Genomic DNA, 17,419 nt, shown 5'->3' with positions numbered 1-17,419 from the left:
AAACACACACAACAGCGTCACTTCTCAAAAATACAAACAGGATTGGAGATGAAAAGTTTAACTGACACGTAACCGCTAATGCGTTCAGCTTCTTGGGAAATTAATGTTTTGTAAATATTGATTAAAAGACTATTGCGAAAGGACAGCGTTTCCATTAACCGATTGTTGCTACTAAAATAATGAGTTTCTGGGAATGTCTACCTCATTTATGTTTCGAGGTTTCTTTTGATAGTGGCATGGCTTTTCTTTGAGGTTTCGAATCCATTATTCATATAGGCTAAAAAAATATTTTTTTATTTTATGTATTTAACAAAGAACTCATATTCTGTCCAAAAGTAGGCTACTTTTGTGTCTATTAGTTTTTCCTCTTTTAAACCGTATATAGGCCTATACTTGAGCAGAAAAATGTTCCCATTTAAACCCTGTTACGAACTTTAAGGAGTCTAGGGAATGTACCGTAACATTTACATATTAACGTACTGCTGGGTATGAAATGAGGTGGAAGAACATGACAGACAAAACTTTGAAAGAGAAAAAATACTGGACGTTTATTCACAAAAAGCCAAAGCCACTAGATCCAGTAAAATAATGTCGATATATCAATATTAATAGGTTTGGCTTTTTTTATAACAAATCTGTCCATTTTAGTCTGATTAATGATTAGTGATTACTGAAAGCATTACATGATTACATACTACGGCACTGTATAGTGGGGGATGGGACGTTTTCAGAAACGCTGTGATTGGTGGATAGGATATGGAACATGCATGCGACTGGTTATGTCACTGTCACTGACAACAACATAACCAATCACAGTGTGGCAGACGCTTCATAGCGCCAACTGCAATGTTTAATTTTAAATAAATGTAGCCTACTGGCAGTCTGGCACTGGCACACGTGGGTGCTCATTTTCCGTGGGTGCTCGGTATTTTCCGTGGGTGCTCCACGGTATCGGCGCCTATGATTCTAAATGCATTTTAGGAGACTGAATCACACAGTGAAATATGAATCACACAAAAAATATGATATTATCGCAGATGATATATATAGCACACTCCTCACCACTGTCTTTTTGGCTAATTTGTGCAAAACCTCTTGCTAAAATGTCAAAGCTTAATTTTAACCACCAATGCAACGATGCAATTATTTAGCTTACCTCTACATTCTTGCGAAGGGTTGATGTCTTGTCGAGATTTTATAAGCTGCTAGTTTGGTCTTCCTAAGCAAGTACAGCTTACACTGCATAATAGAGCATACATATGGCCAGGGGTTCACTTCATTTCCTTGAGTTCAACTTCAGAATATGACGGGGTTTCGTTTTCAGCGGTGTCTGCACCACTAACGCCTGTTTTGACCGTCTGCATCTTTCTTGTGATTTTAGCGCCAGTTTGCCCTCCTGCCCATTATTTACTGACGTAGTTTCCAGGGAGCGATTTTTTTTTTTTGTTTTTTTTTTTTTTTACTCAGTAATTAATGTGTTTTAAAATGTAGCGAAGTACAATACTTTAAACAAAATATACTTAAGTAAAAGTAAAATTACAGATTTAAAAAAATACTTTAAAAAGTATTAGTACACAAAAAAGCTACTCAATTACAGTAACGCGAGTAAATGTAATTCGTTACTTTCCACCTCTGTATTTGGTCATTTTAACTCATGACCTCTGTCATGGTATTGAAGGTGGAAGAGAGTGCTGGTCATTTACTCTCCAACCAACAATCCCTGCTTGTACCGAGACTCGAACCCAAGACCACTGGGTGACAAGTCCGACTCTGTAACATTTCCCATCTTAGTAAAGTTTCTACACTATATTTTTGTGTGTGTGAATGTAAATTTTTATGATCTAATTTTTAATTTTATTTTCATATTTAAAAAAAGGCACCTATATTAAAGTAAAATAAGAAGGAAACCTGGCTGAGCTGATCTGATACTACAGGGATGTTAAAAATGAATCAAAGAAGCTCATTCATGAACTCATTCACTCTCTCTCACCCCATTCATGAAAGTTATCAGCATTTAGAGATATAAATCTGTGTGTCATTGTCTCTCTCTAGTTCTCTCTCCTCAAAAGCACATTCTCAGATCTTGTATGAGATCATATTCAGTCTCTTTTCAGAATAGCTGGAGCTCAAAGCGTAGGAATTCAGTGAGATTCTTCTGTAGAAATACACCTTCAGCATGTATAATGTCAGTGTATCCATCAGCTCAAGCAGTGAGCTCAGTCTGAGAACTTAGAAGAGACAGAATTAGCGAAGATGTTCATTTGTTGCTCAACGGTGCTCTCTAGTGCTTCTCTAATTCACTGCATGCTGATGGGAAGATCTGAGAGAACAATAAAAAAATAGTCTGTCAAAAGGCCATAAAGTACAGTGCCTGTAAAGTGACTTGGTCGGTTTACTTATTTTTGTCATGGCCACAATATCATTTTGTCGAGGTAACGACATCCTTATGTTGTAGCCACGACTTCTTGTGTTGAGGGAATTACATGTTTTTCTCATGGCCAATTGCATATCACAGAACTTAGCTGCCTGCCCAACCGTCCCGCCAATAGCCCTCCAGTTCCAGAGACATGCAGGTTGAATCCACACGTCTGTCATCTGAAGAACACAAACGCCGGCTCGCAGCGGGACTCTGCCTTTACTGTGCCACACCAGATCATGTCATCCATGCCTGCCCAGTCAAGCCCCCACGTCCTTCGGTGAGTACTATCCATCAGAACCTTGTAATTTCCAAACTTACCACCATGCCAGTCCAAATAATCACCCCAGAATGCACAATTTCTGTTTCAGCCCTGGTGGACTCGGGCTCCTCGAGCAACTTCATCTCACAAAGCCTCCTAAGCCGTCTCCAGTTGCCACGCTGTCTGCATGCCCAGGAGCTTTGAGTCGAATCTATACAAGGAAAGCCGTTAGTACGTGGGTGGGTTAAATTTCAGGCACCTCCATTAATCCTCAAGATTGGGCTCTTCCATGAAGTGGAAATTCATTTCTTGGTACTGGAGGGACCCAGGGTTGATATCATCCTGGAACGTCCCTGGCTAACGTTACATTCTCCATAAATCAGGTGGAATTCATGTGAGGTAATTCGTTGGAGTTGGAGCCATTCAATTCAATTCAATTCAAGTTTATTTGTATATCGCTTTTTACAATACAAATCGTTACAAAGCAACTTTACAGAAAATTATGTTTCTACAATATTTAGTAATAGCTTATAAGTGGTGACTGTCAGTTTATGCACGTTTGACAGGATTTGTAGAAAAATGAATACAAGACGTAGTCAGCCAGATGATGAACATTATTAGTATTATTAATAATTAATAATTATTATATGATGCAGTCACATCAGCATAACAGTGGAAGCTAATTCCGTATTTTCTAATAATATTACCAAGGGGCAACATGTATATTGAAAATAGAAGGGGACCTAGGACGGATCCTTGTGGCACTCCATATTTTACTGATGATAAATGAGATGACAATATATATATGTGTGTATATATATATATGTATATATATATATACATATATATTTTCATCTGATTTATCATCAGTAAAATATGGAGTGCCACAAGGATCCGTCCTAGGATCCGTTAAATGTAAATATTTAAATATTTTTATATATATATACATATATATACACAAATTTGGACCGCATGTGGTGTAAAGTCCATCTATGCCTGGAAATGTGCAGGTGTACACTGGTGAATCCCCTGGACAAGCACCTGAAAAAAATCAAGGCATGAGGGCGGTACTAAACATGACTGAGAGACTGCATGGCCATAACATTATGTGAGATCATTTTTTAAAGGTCCTTGACATCTTGTTCAGATACATTGCATCATGGATTCTATAAAATAGCCAGAGGTGGGTAGAGTACCCAATAACTGTACTCAAGTAAAAGTAAAAGTACTTCTAGAAATATTTACTCAAGTAAAAGTAAAAGTACTAGTCTTGAATAGTTACTTGAGTAAGAGTAAAAGAGTATCGGATAAAAAATCTACTCAAGTAGTTAGTTACTAGTTACTTTGGGTCATATATACTGAGCCTATTTTTATTTAGATATATAGATAAAATGTATGTAATGTATGTGTGCGTGTATAAATGTATATATTTCATCAGCCTTTACTCCAATTTATGTAATTTATTATAAAACCCTGTCTGTTTACTTAAGTAACAGATATAGAGGGTTTTCACGACGCGTCATCAACCCGGAAGTCGGCCATTTTGGAGGCACTGAACGTAAACAGTGCCATTGAACTGAATGGACTCGCAAATTTGGCTGATTATTGCTTCTGAAAAATGGTCAAGTTTTGGTCTGTACTCATTGGTCGCACCGAGAAAAAACATTTCTAGTTCTATAGACTGCCGAAAGTTAAAGAGAAGAGTGCAAAAAACTGATGAAAGATGGCGTTTGAGGTAGAGAGAGGCACAGCATCAGCCACATGTGTAAATGAAGCATTATCTATGGCTACATTTTTGAAGTAAAATAGTTAACTATGGGTACATACTGTCAATCCGATTATCTTTGTATCCGTTTGGAATATTATCTAAAATGATGTCCACGCTGTATTGCAACTGTTCAGGTCCGATTTGTGTGTCCACGCAGCTCTTTGACAACACGGCAATGATGTTGCGTTGATGGAGGGGTATTGCATTTGCAATATAAATGTTTTCTTATTTAAATTTGACGCGTCTTTGCATTGACTTAACATTGAAATCACTCGCGCCTGAAGCGCTATTCGCGTCCGGTCTGAACGCACCTTTCAGTGCGTGTCCTGTCCACTACAGCGACAAAAGTCCGCTCAGTGCGCATGGCATCGCTGTAACGTCTCCGCTTTGGGGTGTCTGTTGCGAGTGTGTTTAATCTAAGTTTTTTTTCAACACACGGACAGTGGTTAAGGCGGCTCTGCGGCTTACTGCGTCTCGAGCTGCAGAACTGTAGGAGGCTGGTAAGTTACTGTTTGCACAACTCTTTTTCCGCGCCGGTTTCAAAATACTTTTCAAAAATAATAATTTTCTGCTCGTCCGGCACTTTGCAACAACACAGCCTTGTTTCGGCAGCGACTTTTAGCAAGTTCCCTATAACAACGTCTGATGTTTACATTTTACGTGGCGTGAGAAAGTCACATAAACCACGCGAAAGAGCGTTCAGACTGGTGGATTTCCTGATATGTGATTTGAATAGGATATTAAACCACATATGGATGTATAGCTTGAAACGGATTTCATGTGCTTTTTTTTGGACTGACAATCTGAACGTAAGTTAGTCAATGTCGGGATATGAAATAAAAGTAAGGACTAGTTAGAGAAGCTAGCTCGTTCAGATCTTTACCACATATTACCTTAAGTTTGTCAAAATGTTGAGCTCTTTCCTGCTTTAAGTCCTTCTCTATATGATTTTGCAGCTTCCATGTGTTGTTCCCGTGGTTTAGACATCAGAAATTAGTGTAACAATGTGTTCAGTAGTACATAAACAGTGCAATCCATGCCGTTGTTTACATCCGAGTACCTCCAATATGGCCGCGCATCCGGGTAACTGACCAAATCGTGACGTAGGTGCAAAACCCTCTATAGGTGTCATGCCATAACATATTTTTAATACGACTGACTTTATATTAAATGTGAATTTAACATTGAAAGTTAATGTGATATAAATATTGCTACTAATCTTTAATTGTTCAGAAAGAGAGCAAATAACATTTACATTATTAAAGATAATTTTCACTGACAGTCTAGATTTCAATCACTCTCAGAAACTCCCATTAAAATCACTGAAACTGTTAACACTGTGAAATCAATATCTTAATTAAAGATTCGTACACACATCTGCACTTTGTTGTTCCTGCGAGAGAATTCGCCAGAAAGAGGTATTCAGTCAGTGAGCGAGTGAAGGAAGCACCGGTATGTTCATCTAATAAGGATCTCCATCGCTAGCAAATAATAACCTTTGCAGATTTCAATTCAGTGCAGTTCCAGCCACGTTTTCAACGCTCTTTCTGTTCTTAAACGTTACAACTCCGAGTGAACCACTTCAGATGCTCAGCGCGTGCGACAGGGAACTGAACGACTCATTCAAACTGATTCATGAACCAATTCACTCGTTTGCCAATTGGTTTGATCAAGCCTTTGAACAGAATTGACTCAAAAGAATGAATCATTCGCGAATGGGCATCGCTCATTGCCCAGAGAAAAGTAGACGGCGCGTTTGGAATAAACTGAAGCATTATAACATTTATTGCATTAAGATAAAGTAACGAGAGGAGCGTCGCCCACAGTAACGAAGTAAAAGTACAAATTTTTCCCCAAAAATTTACTCAAGTAAGAGTATAAAGTACCCATCTTTAAATATACTCCGAAAAGTATTCGTTACCCCAAAAAATTACTCAAGTAAATGTAACGAAGTAAATGTAACTCGTTACTACCCACCTCTGAAAATAGCAACAGATAAAAAATATATATAATTTTATAAACAACTGTCTGGATATTCCAACAGGACAATGATCCAAAACAAACATCAAAATTAACACAAAAATGTGTCACCGATCATAAAATGAAGCTTCTGCCATGGCTGTCCCAATCCTCTGACCTGAACCTTGTAGAAAATGAGTGGGGTGAACTGAAGAGAAGAAGAACCAACATGCAGCTGTGAATCTGAAGGATTTGGAGAGATTCTAGATGAAGGAATTGTACTGATCTCTTGTTGGGTGTTCTCCAAACTCATCAGTGGCCTGTAGCCAGAAGAGAGATAAACAAACTCAGAGTTTCAGAATAAGTTTTGAGTTTACAAAACCCGATAAAGCCAACCTGGTTTAGATCAGGGGCCTGTACCATGATGGTAGCTGAACAAACTCAAAGTTACAGGATTAGTTTTGAGCTGACAAAACCAAACCAGCAACTCCAATCCGGCTTTATTGGTACCATGAGGCTGATCATCAACTTTCTGCCAACTCTTGATGTAGAGTTAATGCATGTGCATATGAAAGTAATGAACAACCAATCACATGCCTTGAAATTGTGATTCACTTCTCATGAGACAGTCAGTGCAAATCACTAGCAAAGATGAAAAGATTGAACAATATGAAGAATTTAAACACATTTACATGCGATGAAATGATCTATCCATGATCTATACATCTATCCACATATTAATATATGAATCATATAAAAAACTAAGTAATTATCATTAAACCCAGACAATTATATAATTTTAGTACTTGTCACCTGTAATTTGGAGCAAGAGAAACTGGGTAGTTACTTTTTTTCATCAGACTTGTGTCACTTTGCTCAATTTCAGTTTGAGATCACTTAACCAGAACATAACCTGCCCCGGAGCAGGTTAGCCGTGGAGTGAAAGTTAGCATGGCAACGAATGCTGCTAAAAGCCAAGCCACTTTCATGGTACCTAAAACCCAGGATTGGTGCAAACTAAACTGAAACTTACCTGGGTAGCTGGTTTGGAAAATCGGCCCAAATGAATCAGTTGCAGTGTATCAGCAATTGAGAAAAAAAAAACTGTAACACAAATGTAAAAATTTCTGAGGTTAACAGCTAAATGTATGACAAAAACAGTGCTGGAGCTCCATAAGCTGAATAATGACAAATATTTATTAAACTGTGTGATCATTTGAACTGAAAAGTCATTTTGATATTAATAATAAATTGATTTCTGTCACGATCATCAGCTGGAGTGCCCATGTACTCCATTAGAGGGCACTCCACTCAGGACTCTGGCATTCTTGTATTTCCATTCCCAACTTCATTTCCCATAATCCTGTGCTTAGGTCTAATAACCACCAGGTGTTCCCCATTACCACTCCCCTATATAAACTGTGTTTAGACTCTCTAATAGCGCGAAGTCTTATTTAGTTCTGTATGGCATTTCAGAGCAGTTTCCCTGTTTGTTTCTTCCGTGTTTGACTTTGGATTGTGTATACTGACTTTGATTCTCTGCTGCCTGCCCCGACCTCTGCTTGTTACTGATTCTAGATATCCCTTGACATACCTCACCCTATGCTCTGATTACTGCCTGTCTGAACATTCTCTTTATTAAACCATTGCGTATGGATCCGAACATTTCTGACTCCATGTTACATATTTCAATCAACACAAACAGAGAAAGCAGAGAAACACATGGTCACTCAGCAAGACTCACACACACTGATCTTACTGTTTATATGAGGATTTATTTAACATTTATTCTGATTCATGTTACAGTATTTCACTGACAGAAGTTCAGCTGCAGTATTAATGTCATGAAGAGAAAAGAAGAGACTATAATATCTCACTGTTAATGATTCATCATGCAGCTCAAAGCATTATGTGTAGAATCATTCATCAATCTATTCTCATTCATCAACACAGTTTTGCTGATGATCCAGAACCAAAAGTAAACCCAGGATAAAGTGGCTGAGTGAATGTGGTCTGGACTGTGTGGATGAGGCTCATTGTGTCAGAGACGCTGTAGAAGGACAGAGTTCCTGCACTGTGATCCACAAACACTCCTATTCTACTGCTGATGGACTTCACAGGGAGAACAGTCTTTATGTTATTGTGCCAGAATATGTATTTGGGGGGAGCACAAATCAAACTCCAGGACTGATTATTAATTCCAAACACACACTCATTACCACATCCCTTCCTGCTGATGCTCTTATAAGACACTGATATTTCGACACCTTTATCTCCACTCCACTCAATCTCCCAGTAACAGCGTCCACACACACTCTCTCTACACAACACCTGTGACCAACCATCAAATCTGTCTGGATGATCAGGATACGGCTGCTTTGAGCCAGTCTCAGTAATAACTCTGTTGTTCTCAGACAGACGGAGTCGTTTATGTGCTGTGTTTGGATCCAGAGTGAAGTGACGGTGATCTGATGGAGATAAAACACATCAGAATCAGGAATTATGAAACGGCTTGATCTTTTCATGTAGCTGAACTCTTCATGTTCAGTGTATCATCAGTGTCTCATTCTTACGCAAATCATCATTTACATCATCAATTATAAAAATATTGTTTCCTGCAAGACCATGATCACACTCATGCTGCATCCCAGTTTGCATACTAGCCATCCTAAAAAGTATTCAAAATTATAATTAGTATGTCCTAAATCGTAGTATGTTGAAATGAGTATTCCTAGGGTACTCGGATGGTGTACTACGTTAGGTAGAAATTCGAAGTGCAGAAATATACACACATGGCCATAGCCAGGCTTTGAAAATTAGTGAGGTCCAGAGGGTTTCTATAATAACCCCCTTATTATAGAATTGTGCTATAATAACCCCTATAAATACAACTAATTATATACTCTAACACTTGAAAAGAGACAGAAATGTAGATGTTTTTTGGAGGGATGCTCATTTTTAAATCATACCCTATTTATTGCATCAAAGTTTGTTAATACTATATTTATGGGTGTGGATAATTTTATTAGTTGTTTATTATTCATGCAATTATTCATTTTACACCAAGTGTGTTAGATAAGATAAAGTTATCGCAGACCCTAAACCGCAACTTCCTACTTTATTAACTTTCTAAAGTGTTAGATTTAGTGGCCATGGTACGGCCGTGGGTTCACACTCTAACAGCTCATTTTGCCCACAACACATTGCACGGTGGCTGAGGATTTAACGAGAACTACAAACACTCATAAAAAGTATTTAAACCTACAAACATGATGGCTATGCAAGACAGACGGACAGGTAGAGAAAGGGATTTGAGTCATAAATGATCAATACATAACCTGTTGAAAAATATTTATTTTTGTTGTTTTGCGTTTGCCTATGGCGGGACAGCCCAGTTTCGGTCTGCTAAATAGTGAGGCATGGCCAACTAACTTCAATGATAGGTAATCAAGCAAATATAAAAGTGGTAGAGGTAGTAGACAGCCCTCGTGTGAAAACTGACGAGTGTAAATTCAATCGACTCTACCTGCGCGACTCCACCGAGCAAGGTCACCGACAGAGCACTTGAGTATTGCTTTTCTCCCCTTTTAATTTTTGTAAAGCTTGTTCTCAAATACTTATTTCGGTCACTTGTAGTCACTATGTGCTTTCAGATCTCTACTATCACTACTAACACTCGGAGACCACGCAATGTACGACGAAAGAAGGCCTATCTGGCAAATTTACGGCCTGTCCCTCTGACCTCTACTACTACGCTCTCTATTCCAGTTGGTCTCTGGAACTTCATTTCTTGAATCAGACTTAATTTCTTGAATCACATGCCCTTACTGTAACCCACCCTGTTAAAATCCACTTTTCTGATCATTTATCGTCCCCCAGGTCAAGTGGGAAACTTCTTGGAGGAGTTGGATGTGCTGCTCTCAAACTTTCCTGAGGATGGTACTCCTCTGGTACTGCTTGGTGACTTCAACATCCACCTAGACAAACCCCAGGCTGCTGACTTCAACACTCTGCTTGCCTCATTTGATCTCAAGCGAGTGTCTACTACAGCGACTCACAAATCAGGCAACCAACTGGACCTCATCTACACGTGCTGTTGCTCCATGGACAACTTTTCAGTTGCTCCACTGCACACCTCAGACCACTTCCTCATTACTGCTAACCTACCACTTACTCCTGAAGTGGCACACACTCCAATGCAGGTCACCTTTTGACAGAACCTGCGCTCACTCTCTCCATCTCGCCTATCTTCTGTGGTTTCATCCTCACTTCACTTACTCTCTCAGTTTTCAGCTCTGGACACGAATAGTGCTACGAACACTCTTTGCTCCACCTCTTGCTTGGACAACTTTTGCCCACTGTTGTCTAGACCAGCACACACCACCCCATCTGCCCCCTGACTGTCCAAGGTTCTCCGGGAACATCGCTCTAAACTCAGGGCTGCTGAGAGGAAATGGCATAAATCAAGAACCTCAGTGTGTATCAGTCTCTCCTCTCTTCCTTCTCTGCAAATGTCTTCATGGCTAAAACATCCTACTACCCCAACAAAATTAACAACTGTTGTGATGCTCGGACATTCTTCAAAACTTTCTCATCTCTTCCCAATCTTCTTCCACCTCCTCCTCCACTGACTCTTACAGCTGATGACTTTGCAGTTTTCTTCACAAATAAGACAAGAACCATCAGTGACCAATTTTCCACACTGCAGACTGAGGATAACTTCACAATGACCAATGTACACTCTCTCTCCTCCTTCTCTCCCCTCTCAGAGATGGACGTTTCCAAACATATCCTGTCCAATCATCCTACTACTTGTCCACTTGATCCGATCCCCACTTACCTCCTTCAAGCGATCTCTTCTTCAGTCATATCTTCACTTACTCACATTATCAACTCCTCTCTTCACTCTGGAACATTTCTCTCAGCATTTAAGCCCACTGCTTAAAAAATAGTCTCTAAATCCAGCGCTTCTAGAAGACTGCAGACCGGCATCCCTTCTTCCATTCATTGCAAAGACACTTAAGTGAGCTGTGTTCAATCAACTCCCTATGTTCCTTGTACAGAACAACCGCCTGGACAGCAACCAATCTGGCTTCAAAAGTGGCCACTCAACTGAGACTGCCCTGCTCTCGATTACTGAAGCCCTGCGAATGGCAAGAGCAGCTTCAAAATCCTCAGTACTCATCTTATTGGACCTGTATGCTGCTTTTGACACCGTTAATCACAAGATTCTCCTGTCCACTCTCAGATTGATGGGCATCTTTGAAACCGCACTCCTGTGGTTTAATTCCTACCTCTCTGGCAGATCCTTCAGTGTGTCTTGAAGGATGTTTCTAAGTCACAACAACTTGCTACTGGAGTTCCTCAAGGCTCAGTACTTGGCCCACTTCTCTTCTCCATTTACATGAAGTCATTAGGATCTGTCATTCAGAAACATGGCTTTTCTTATCACTGCTACGCTGATGACACTCAACTCATAACCAGATGACCCGACGGTAGCTGCTCGCATTCCAGCCTGAGTGATATTTCTAGCGAGATGAATGACCATCACCTTCAGCTCAACCTTACTAAGACAGAACTCCTGATGGTTCCAGCTAACCCATCGTTTCATCACAACTTCTCTATACAGCTGGGTTTGTAAATCATAACTCCTTCCAGGACAGCAAGAAACCTAGGAGTTGTGATGGATCATCAGTTAAGCTTCACCGACCATATTGCTACAATGACCCGGTCCTGCAGATTTGCCTTATACAACATTAGGAAGATTAGACCCTTCCTGTCAGGGCAAGCCATCCAACTTCTTGTCCAAGCTCTTGCTCTCTCCAGAATGGACTATTGTAATGCTCTCCTGGCGGGCCTTCCTGCCTGTACTATCAAGCCTTTGCAGTTGATCCAGAATGCAGCAGCGAGGGTTGTCTTCAATGAGCCAAAAAAAGCTCACCTTACTCCTCTTCTCATCAGGTAACACTGGCTACCAGTAGCCGCTTGCATCAAATTCAAGGTACTGATGCTTGCCTACAAGACGACCACGGGCGGGGCACCAACATACCTAAACTCACTAGTTCAATCTTATGTGCCCTCCAGAAGTTTGCGCTCTGCAAGTGAACAACGCCTTGTGGTACCATCCCAAAGAAGTTCAAAATCAATCTCACGGACCTTTTCCTGGACTGTGCCCAGCTGGTGGAATAACCTCCCAATCTCAATTCGTACAGCTGAGTCTTTACTCATTTTCAAGAAACATCTAAAGACTCATCTTTTTTGCCAGCACTTAACCAACTAATACTAGCACTTTTCTTTCTTTTCTTGTCTTTCATATTTAAAAAAAAATCCTGGCTATGCGTTCTGTACTAGACTAACTGAGACTTGTCATGGCACTTGTATACTGTTGTTGTTCTTTTGTTGATCTGATGCTTCAATTGATCTCATTTGTATGTCGCTTTGGATAAAAGCGTCTGCTAAATGATTAAATGTAAATGTCATTTATTTAATTTTATTTGCATTATATTTAATCTGCAGCAACATTGTGAACTTTTCTAATGATATGCTTGGTCACTTTTATATGCTACATTATCCAAACATATATGAAGAGTTCTTAGCATTATAGACCCATGACTGGCAATGTGGCTCTTCATTTATCTCCAATACGGTAAGAAATCAAATGAAACAAAATATGGATAATGTTAACTTAGATTGACAGTGTAATTTAAATGGTGACAGGATGCACGTAACTAAGCAACAGAGAATCCGTTAAAGATGCAGGTATGACAAAGTATGTCCCAAAGCTCTCTTACTATTCTTCTACATACTCAAAATTGTGTACTTTTTCTTCACTAATAGAGTACATATTTTTAGAGCATAGTATAAGTGGGCAAATTGGAACACAGCATCAGAGAGTTTTTCTGCATGTTTTCTTACTGACTTACATTGTAGGAAGTCGTCCCTGGTTCTGGGAACAATGTTGGTGAATGTGTCTGTGGAAATCAACAGACATGAACAGTGTGATTCTCATGAAGATATTTCTAATATGATGTTCTCTATGATATGAGATGATGATGGATTGGTTTCTGAGAGCAGATGAATCTCCAGGACTTTACCTCTGTCTGAGATCTTCTTGAGCTCCTCTTTGCAGAAATCCTCCAGTTTGTCTCTCAGCTGATGGACAGATTCTCTCAGAGCATCAAAAGAGACGAGAGAACTGAAGACATCAACATTTACATCTGTAGATTCAGGAGGTGCTGAAAGAGACTGGAAACTCTACAGAAAACAGAAATCAAAACTCATCAGCTCCACGCCTCACCCAATAACCTGCACCAACATCAGATTTGTGCAGCTCTTGTTGACTTGACAGATCTTTAGTAACTCGTCTCAATCCAGCACTTTCACAGCATCAGCTTCATACTTCTCATTTTCATAATATCACATTATAACTAAAGATTCTAGTGTTTGCCACTTACACTATATGCAAACTTTCTAGGAAACAGTTTGGATGATAAAACATCTGTTAAGAAAATGTCCATGTAACAGCTCAATCACATCAATTGAGTCTCATTGTAGAGTTGAGTAGATTTGCTCAGGAAAAGCAGCTCAAGGCAATGGTTAGATTGACCATTATTTACAACTTTAGAGTGGTTAAATACACTGAAACTTCGCAAGGACCCTTAACACATGCTCAGGTTTGGTTTGGATTCAATACACTGAAGCATTGTCCGCTATGATCCTGTTCTTGTAGATCTGTGTTACCTGCAGGAACTGGATGTGATCCTGTGTGTGTGAAAGCTGCTCCAGCTCAGCGTCTCTCCTCCTCAGATCATTGATCTCCTGCTCCAGTCGCTCCAGTCGTTCTTCAGCTCGACTCACTGCAGTCTTTTCCTGATCTCTGATCAGTTGAATCAGCTCAGAGCAGCTTCTCTCAATGGAGCGGATGAGCTCAGTAAAGATCCTCTCACTGTCCTCCACTGCTGTCTGTGCAGAGCGCTGTTAGGACACACAGTGATACAGCTTCAGTGAGTCTGAACTGAGACGGAGACAAACTTCTCTTCTTCTCCAGACTCACCTTATGAGACTCCACAGTCTCTCTCAGCTGCTGGAGATCTTTCTCTCTCTGCTGGATTCTCTGCTGGATCGTCTTCTGCTTCTCCTTCAGTTGCTTCTGCAGATCAAACAGATGATAGTGAATGTACATTAGAAGCTGTTTCCCCCATCAAATTGAAAAAGGTTAGAGAAAAACGTACTGTGCCATGGTATAACAGTAAGAAACTCGAAGTCTTGAGTGTAAATGGAGAAAAACTAACTTGGAAATGTTTTGAATTGCGTGGAAAAACTGTATGTTCAGCTATAGACAGGTTCTAAAAACTGCCAGGGTAGAGCATATCCACAAACACATTGAAAATAACCAAAACAATCCAAGGTTTTTATTTAGCACAGTGGCTAGATCAACAAATATCCAGACGCCACCCGATCTTAATATTCCCTTACAGTTAATAATGACTTGAATTTTAATTTCTTCACTGATAAAATAGATAACAACAGAAATACAATAACAAATGTAGATTCTACACCATCTAACACTTTAGTTCCACCCAAAGATAAACTGCAGTGCTTTACAACTATAGGAGAGGAAGAGCTAAATAAACGTATAACTGTATCTAAACAGAGTTGCTACCTGTAGCCGAAGAACCGCTTCTCAATATTATTAGCTCATCGTTATCTTTAGGTAACATCCCAAAACCATTCAAGCTGGCGGTTATTAAGCCTCTTATTAAGAAACCACAACTAGATCTTAGTGTACTGGCAAATTACAGACCCATTTAAAATCTTCCATATGTGTCTAAACTTTTTGAAAATGTTGTGTCTGCTCAATTGAGCTCCTTCCTGCAAAAAATTAACTGACATGAAGAATAACAGTTGGGTTTCAGGCCCCACCATAGCACAGAAACAGCACTTGTTAAAATTACAAATCTTGTGTCAGATCAAGGCCGCATCTCATTGCTAGTTTTACTTGATCTTAGTGCTGCATTCAACACCAAAGATCATGACATACTCATAGATCGATTACAAGACTATACAGGTATTCAAGGGCAGGCTTTAAGATGGTTTAGATCCTACCTGTACGATCGCTACCAATTTGTTTATTTAAACAGAGAGTCATCTCATTTATCACCAGTAAAATATGGAGTGCCACAAGGATCCGTCCTAGGTCCTCTGCTATTTTCAATATACATGTTGCCCCTTGGTAATATTATTATAAAATACGGGATTAGTTTCCACTGTTATGCTGATGATACTCAGCTATATATCTCAACAAGACCAGATGAAACTTCTAAATTATCTACGTTAACAGAGTTCGTTAAAAATGTCAAATATTTTTCTCCTATTAAATTCAGTTAAGACAGCGATATTACTTACTGGACCAAAAAAACAGTACACAGAATTTTGTAGATGACAATTTGCAACTAGACAGATGTACTGTTACTTATCTTTTGAAAACCATATTTCCCATGTTACAAAAACAGCTTTCTTCCATCTTAGAAACATTGCCAAGCTACGAAATAGGTTACCTGTTTCTGATGCAGAAAACCTAGTTCATACATTTATGACCTCAAGACTGGACTATTGTCATGCACTTCTGGGTGGTTGTCCATTAGTTTATATTGCTTAATCAAAGACCATTTATGAAAGATTGTGTTGATAAAGGTTTACAATTCATTTTCAATATACAGTGAAACTTTTCTTTTAGCTGCTGTTCTTTTCTGCTGCAGTGTGAATGCTGTCAGCTGTTAATATGGGTGCCGATATAAACACATATGAAATGAGTGTCAGCAATATTTCATCAGTATCTCGTGTTAAATACCTGTTTCTCTGTCCTCTGTGCTGCAGCTGATACAGTGTCATGGTTCTTATGTTCATCCATCGTACACAGCACACAAATACACTTCTGGTCAGTGCGACAGAAAACCTCGAGGATCTTCTCATGTTTCTGACAAATCATCTCCTGCAGTCGTCCAGTAGCTTCAGTCACTTTGTGCGGCTTACGTGAATGAAACTCTTCATGACGATCAAAATGAGTTTGACAGTAAGATTCCAGACACACCAGACAGGACTTGAGGGCTTTGTATTTTCTTCCAGTACAGACGTCACACTGAACATCTCCAGTTCCAGTGTAACAGTCATCAGGAAGTTTAGTCTTCCTCAGTTTCTCCACCACTTCAGCCAGCATGGTGTTTCTAGCTAAAGCAGGTCTTGGACTAAAGGTCTGTCTGCACTGAGGACAGCTGTAGACTCTCTTCTGATCCTCCTGATCCCAGCAGTCAGTAATACAGATCTTACAGTAACTGTGTCCACAGGGAATAGCCACTGGATCCTTCAGGAGATCCAGACACACTGGACACAAGAACTCATCCTGAGAAAATCTGGCTTCTGCCATTTTACTGCAAGAATACAGAGACACAAACACACAGCAGTTGAACTACACTCCGGCAAAGACTAATAGAATAATTAAAACATGTCACTTGTATAGTTTTGAATGGGGAAAAATGCAATGCTCAATATGGCCGCTCAAACGCAAGACGCCCCACTTTCGAAATGAAGGAGCCAATCGCTAATCGGTAAAGTCAGTGTGCCACTGCAGCTGCCATTAGAAGCGTCTCGATTACTATACAAACAGTCAGCGTTCAGAGACATGCGCTCAGGACTGGGCATGCGCACTGGCTGATCTAGCCTGAGAAATAAGCTTTTTATAACGTTATTTGAGCACAATAAACGACATTTATGACACAGTCGTTGTCAGATTTCTTTGGTGATTTCAAATATGAAATTTAAATCACAAACCTAGTAAACATTTTGTAGAATTTTTTCCCCAGGAGCTTTATTCCCCCCAGACCTGTTGCTTTCTGTTTCCACCGCGGTCTAAATTACAGGGAAGATAATGCAAATAGTTTGGTGACGTAGGTCTGCGCGCATTTCTCAATACGCTGATTTTGGACTTGCTTCCTCGGTAGCATTCGACTAGGGAGTG

At 39.7% G+C, this 17,419-nt stretch overlaps 2 protein-coding genes across 2 annotated transcripts in view; both read right to left on the bottom strand.

Annotated features, from left to right (window-relative positions):
* Positions 1-8,160: 8,160 nt before the first annotated feature.
* LOC132109360 (tripartite motif-containing protein 16-like) lies at positions 8,161-16,937 on the bottom strand. The gene is made up of 6 exons (XM_059515382.1): positions 16,256-16,937; positions 14,459-14,554; positions 14,146-14,379; positions 13,500-13,659; positions 13,329-13,376; positions 8,161-8,873 (listed from the first exon to the last, which is right to left on the bottom strand). Exons 1-6 carry the CDS (start codon positions 16,826-16,828, stop codon positions 8,350-8,352), a joined length of 1,635 nt encoding a protein of 544 aa, XP_059371365.1. The 5' UTR covers positions 16,829-16,937; the 3' UTR covers positions 8,161-8,349.
* Positions 8,161-17,419, bottom strand: part of LOC132109374 (tripartite motif-containing protein 16-like) — a 33,104-nt gene continuing 23,845 nt past the window's right edge. Inside the window, exon 7 of the mRNA XM_059515394.1 lies at positions 8,161-8,277. The gene's annotated coding sequence lies outside the window, so the exon portion shown is untranslated. The remainder of the gene's footprint in view (positions 8,278-17,419) is intronic.

This window comes from Carassius carassius, chromosome 29, assembly GCF_963082965.1.
Source record: "Carassius carassius chromosome 29, fCarCar2.1, whole genome shotgun sequence".
Classification (NCBI taxonomy): Eukaryota; Metazoa; Chordata; class Actinopteri; order Cypriniformes; family Cyprinidae; genus Carassius; species Carassius carassius.
The sequence above is the reverse complement of the archived record's forward strand: the minus strand, read 5'-3'. Positions and strand labels throughout refer to the sequence as shown.

Excerpts from the sequence above, each read along its gene's own strand:
- LOC132109360 (XM_059515382.1), bottom strand. The coding sequence starts at position 16,828 with ATGGCAGAAGCCAGATTTTCTCAGGATGAGTTCTTGTGTCCAGTGTGT. Across the intron at positions 14,555-16,255 it reads CACAGAGGACAGAGAAACAG|AAGCAACTGAAGGAGAAGCA; the intron begins GTATTTAACACG and ends TTTGATCTGCAG. Across the intron at positions 13,377-13,499 it reads CAAGAAGATCTCAGACAGAG|ACACATTCACCAACATTGTT; the intron begins GTAAAGTCCTGG and ends TGATTTCCACAG.